The sequence below is a fragment of the Pteropus vampyrus genome, unplaced genomic scaffold, assembly GCF_000151845.1.
Source record: "Pteropus vampyrus isolate Shadow unplaced genomic scaffold, Pvam_2.0 Scaffold31, whole genome shotgun sequence".
NCBI classification, from domain to species: domain Eukaryota; kingdom Metazoa; phylum Chordata; class Mammalia; order Chiroptera; family Pteropodidae; genus Pteropus; species Pteropus vampyrus.
The window spans coordinates 9,420,866-9,425,571 of NW_011888812.1; the positions used below are offsets into that span (position 1 = coordinate 9,420,866).

Consider the following 4,706-nt stretch of genomic DNA (forward strand, 5'->3'; position numbering starts at 1 on the left):
CCCTTCTCCTCTCCCTGCTGCAGGCGGCTTCTGGCTTGGTGTGGACCAGGAGGAAGCAGAAGGCACCCTGTCCTGGACGGGCACCCTCTTCGGCATACTCGCCAGCCTCTGCGTCTCGCTCAACGCCATCTACACCAAGAAAGTGCTCCCGGCGGTGGACGGCAGCATCTGGCGCCTGACCTTTTACAACAATGTCAACGCCTGCGTCCTCTTCCTGCCCCTGCTCCTGCTGCTGGGGGAGCTTCAGGCCCTCTGCCACTTTGCCCAGCTGGGCAGCGCCCACTTCTGGGGCATGATGACGCTGGGAGGCCTGTTTGGCTTCGCCATTGGCTATGTGACAGGACTGCAGATCAAGTTCACCAGTCCCCTGACGCACAACGTGTCGGGCACAGCCAAGGCCTGTGCCCAGACGGTGCTGGCCGTCCTCTACTACGAGGAGACCAAGAGCTTCCTCTGGTGGACGAGCAACATGATGGTGCTAGGCGGCTCCTCTGCCTACACCTGGGTCAGGGGCTGGGAGATGAAGAAGATTCAGGAGGACCCCAGCCCCAAAGAGGACGAGAAAAGCAGCCTGGGGGTGTGAGCTCCTTCGGGGACCCTGGGACAGCCCGGCCTGGGGAAAATGCCCGTGAATGCAGTGAAGTTGTCCCTTTGGACTCAGAGAGCATGGCCTGGAGGGGAATTCTTTACAGACCTCATGGGAATCTGGTGGTCAAAATGGAACCAATGTTTTCAATTAATGTCAGAACGTTGCCAATCCTGTCTGTAACCCCTTTCCTATTCCTGGGGGTTTGTGTTCCCCTAGGGAGGAGGGACCCCCATGGGAATAGCCAACTAGGTTCTCTGGAAGAGCATAGCTCTCGGGGAGTAGGAGAGGAGCAGCACCCCCTCTTGTCTCCCTCCCAGAGCCTTCTACCTCCACATGACTTTTGGGGTTGGGGATGGACCACAACCTTTAAGGGACAGTATGGCGAAGCCAGTAAATCTTCACTTATACTCAGGGAGATGGGGGTGTGACCCTACCACAGGCCAACTGAAGGAATTTAGGAAACTTCCCATCTCTGGGCCCCAGGTCAGGCAGCTCAGCTTTGTCCCCACAAACCAGGCTTCTTTTGGATGGAAGTGTGGGCTGGGCTGAGGGAAGAAATGGATAAGTGTTCTCTCTTCTCTGCACAGAGACTAGCAGGCCCCATGGAAGGGGGCAAAAGATCAGTTGTACCTGTGCCTGATCCTAGCACCCCAGGGCTGCTGGGAAGTGGCCTGCTATGGAATGGGTACACCATGGGAAAGCACCCTTTCCCCATTGTCTGCACCCCATGTTCCCAGCTCGTGAACATGGGGACCCACTCATCTTTTACAGGTTTAGCAGGGTTGTTAACACCCGCCCATCCCTGCTTCTGAGCCTCTTCCCTTGATCTTGAAGAATTATGTTCTTCCCTGAGGTCAGGGCTGAAAGAACCTATTTGTCCCCTCATTGCACCCTCTTGGCCTCAGGGTAGCTGTCACCCTTGTCCCTTCTGTTGGCATCTCTTTGGGTAAATTCCTGATGTTTTTAGTCCCTCACAATCCCAGGTGGTTTTTTTGAAATGGATAGGGCCTGACGCCCTGAATTGTGTGTGGTTTAATTAAAATCCTTGTAAGACATTTTGCGTGTGGAATGAGTGCAGGAAGGGGCAGGCAAGCCTGGCCAGCATTTATGAACACAGCCCTGCAGAGAAACGGTGGGTCTGTTAAGGGCAGGAAGGCTCGTACCTGCCCTCACCAAGCCCAAGTACCAGCATGGAAGCCCATCTAAGAGTCTGTGGTCCCTCAGAACAAGGGGTGGATCCAAACACCAAGGCTTCTTCCTGGGAGGCAGGCGATCAGACCTCGGGTTTCATATTAGTAATAGCTGCCATTTACGGGGCCCTTGCTGGGGACCAGACAGTGTGCCGAGGGCTCTACATCCATCATTCATCTTCCCAAACCCCCAGCCTTGGAAGTCACATAGTGTCACTTCTGCCTTTCTATTGGTTGAAGAAATTACAAGCCCGCCCAGAATCAAGGGTAGAAGGAAGTCCTCACCTCCCATGGGAAGAGGGTCAGAGAACATTGGGGACATGCATTAAAACTGTCACACAGCCCTTCTTATGGCTGTCCATTGACAACCTCGGTAACCCATGACATGTAGGAAATGCAAATGGCACACGTCTCGGTTTTCCTTGCAGCTCACTGAAGAACCCCACTGGCTCATGCCCAAGCCCCATCCTTCACAGAACTCCCAGTGTGCCCTCTCAGGAGTAAATCTAGGTGCCTGTAGATTGTCAAAGCACTTTAAACAGTGCTTCTGGTCATGGTCTTAGCAGAATGATCAGGATCATTGAGATTATGCAGCCTAGATATGAGCTCCCTGCCTCACTTCATGGAATCATCTGTGAAGTCATTTAAGCTGTCTCTAACCATGACTTTTTGAATTTTAATATTATAATATCTAAAAAGCATCAAATTCATTCTTTCTTTCAGTAAATATTTCTTGAGTACCTACCAAGTGCCAGGCATACATCAGAGATCCAGACAGACCACAGTCCCTGCATTCTTGGAGCTCAGTGAGAAAAGATCAACAGTAAATAAGATACTATTCCAATGTTTTATTATTTTTTTCTTTTTTGGAGCTGATGCAGATTAAATAAATGAGAAAGGGAGAGATCCTATCTATAATAAAAAGCCATCCTGGGGAAAAAAAAAAAAAACAAGAACGACAGTAAACAAAAAAATAAATAATACATCCTATGTGCCGCAAAGAAGATAAGGCTTAATTAGGGAACTCAGCGCGTCGAGGGTGTGGCTTTTGTTCCAGGAATCACAGACGCCTTCTCTGAGTAAAGATGTGAGTAAACATCTAATCGTGACAAGGGAGCAGTTAGGAGAAGATCTGGGGTCAGAATGTGTCAGGCAGAGGGATCGATCAGTGAATATAAAGGCCCTGGGGCGGGAATGTGGTTGGTGTGACTGAAGAAAGGCAAGGCGTGGGTGACTGAGAGGTGGTGAAAAGGGAGATCGAACTGTGGCAGGTGGGAGTTTGTTAATCATAAGATACGTTAGTTAAGTTTCTTTTGGCTGCAACTAAGAAATCAACTGAAATTAGTTGTGGTGTTTGCCTGCACACCCAGCCACCTTCCATTCCTCCCATCCTTGTTTGTGCAGACTGTATCTCCCATCAAAAAGTGAAGTTTATTGAATCCTTAAACCACAGCTGAACTTGTGACTTGTTCTGACCAATAGAATACAGAAAAAGCAACATTCTGGGGTTTCTGAGGCCAGGACTTCTGTTTCTACCACTGGCCATCCTGGGACCACCCTCAGGAAACCCAAGCTAGCCATACAGAAAGGCCACATGGAGGAGAACCAAGGCACCCTGGGCAACAGCCCCTGCCCACCCACCAGGTGAGTGCAGCCACACGAGTGACCCTACCAATGACCAGCACAAGAGCCACCCAGTCTGTCCACAGCATCTAGAGAAATAGGAAATTGGTTTGAAGCCTCTGAATTATGGGGTGATTATTATATAGAAATAGATAACTAGTACATTAGCCTAAGTAAAGGGGGAGGACATTTGAAGAAAACTGGAGTTCTTAGGGAATGTCAAGAAGACGAGAGAGGCCAAGCCTCAGAAAGGGCAGGAGCCAGAATCCTATGGTCATCCTAGCAGAAGTTCATGAACTTGCTGCCAGAATGCTGCCTTTAACTAACCGCCCCAGCTCCATTGCAGCTCAGCCTAACTTTCATATAACTTTCAGATCAGCTTCCCCAATTCCTGAGAGGAGGGTGCAGTTGGGTCAGGTACCCCAACCCCCAGGCAAGGTCACATATGTCACCCAGACCATTGCGATGCGGCCCATGAGTGGGCCACCAAGGGTGCAGCCCAGACAGCACTCACTACACTGGAATATTCTCCCCAGGAGACTCAAACAGATAAGAAAATGTGGCCCAAAGGTTTTGCTTTTTTCCTGACTTGATCTTTCTTCAAAAAATGCTGCTCATCAATGAACGTGTCCAAGTCCCTTATTTTACAGCTGAGGAAACTAAGGCACAGAAAGGTTAAAGGAGGTCTCTGAGGTCACAGAGAAAATTAGTGGCTGAGCCCAAAGTGAAACATGAGTCTCCTTGTCTTAATCCAAACTGTTTTCTGCACGTTCGAGATCATGCACTGATTAGCAGGGCAACTGTTTTATTAAAATAGCAAACATAAATTTTACTAAATGTCAGACACTGTTGAAAGTACTTTATAAGTATTAATTCATTTAGTAGCATAACAAACCTGTGTGGGTGAATTTATCATCCCCCATCTCACAGATGAGAAAAACTGAGGCACAGAGAGGTTAAGTAATTTGCCTGAGGTCGCAGAGCTAATAAGTAGCAGAAGTAGGATTCAAACCCAGGCAGTCTGGCTCTCAAACTTAAAACCATGGCTTTCACTTTTTGTCTAAAGAGTCTTAGGATAAAAAGATGACTCAAATCACTCACTACCTGTGTGGGCTGAGCTAAATCAGTTAACCTCTCTGATCCTTTCCTTAATATGAAAGAAAAGAACGTTGTTCTGAGAGATAACATGACGGTTTAAGGGGTCAAATATGTGAAATTTAGTTTCTGGATGGGAAAACAGAGGCCCCGAAGGATCACATGACGTGCCCAGTACACCAATGACAAAATAGAGTGCGGTACTCAGC

The 4,706-nt window shown here is 48.7% G+C and overlaps 1 protein-coding gene across 1 annotated transcript in view; it reads left to right on the forward strand.

Moving 5' to 3' along the window:
* The window catches only part of LOC105290069 (GDP-fucose transporter 1-like), a 1,766-nt gene extending 122 nt beyond the window's left edge, over window positions 1–1,644 (forward strand). Inside the window, exon 2 of the mRNA XM_011357031.2 lies at window positions 24–1,644. Coding sequence (XP_011355333.1) covers window positions 24–583 — 560 coding nt within the window. The 3' untranslated portion in view covers window positions 584–1,644. The remainder of the gene's footprint in view (window positions 1–23) is intronic.
* Window positions 1,645–4,706: the final 3,062 nt, after the last annotated feature.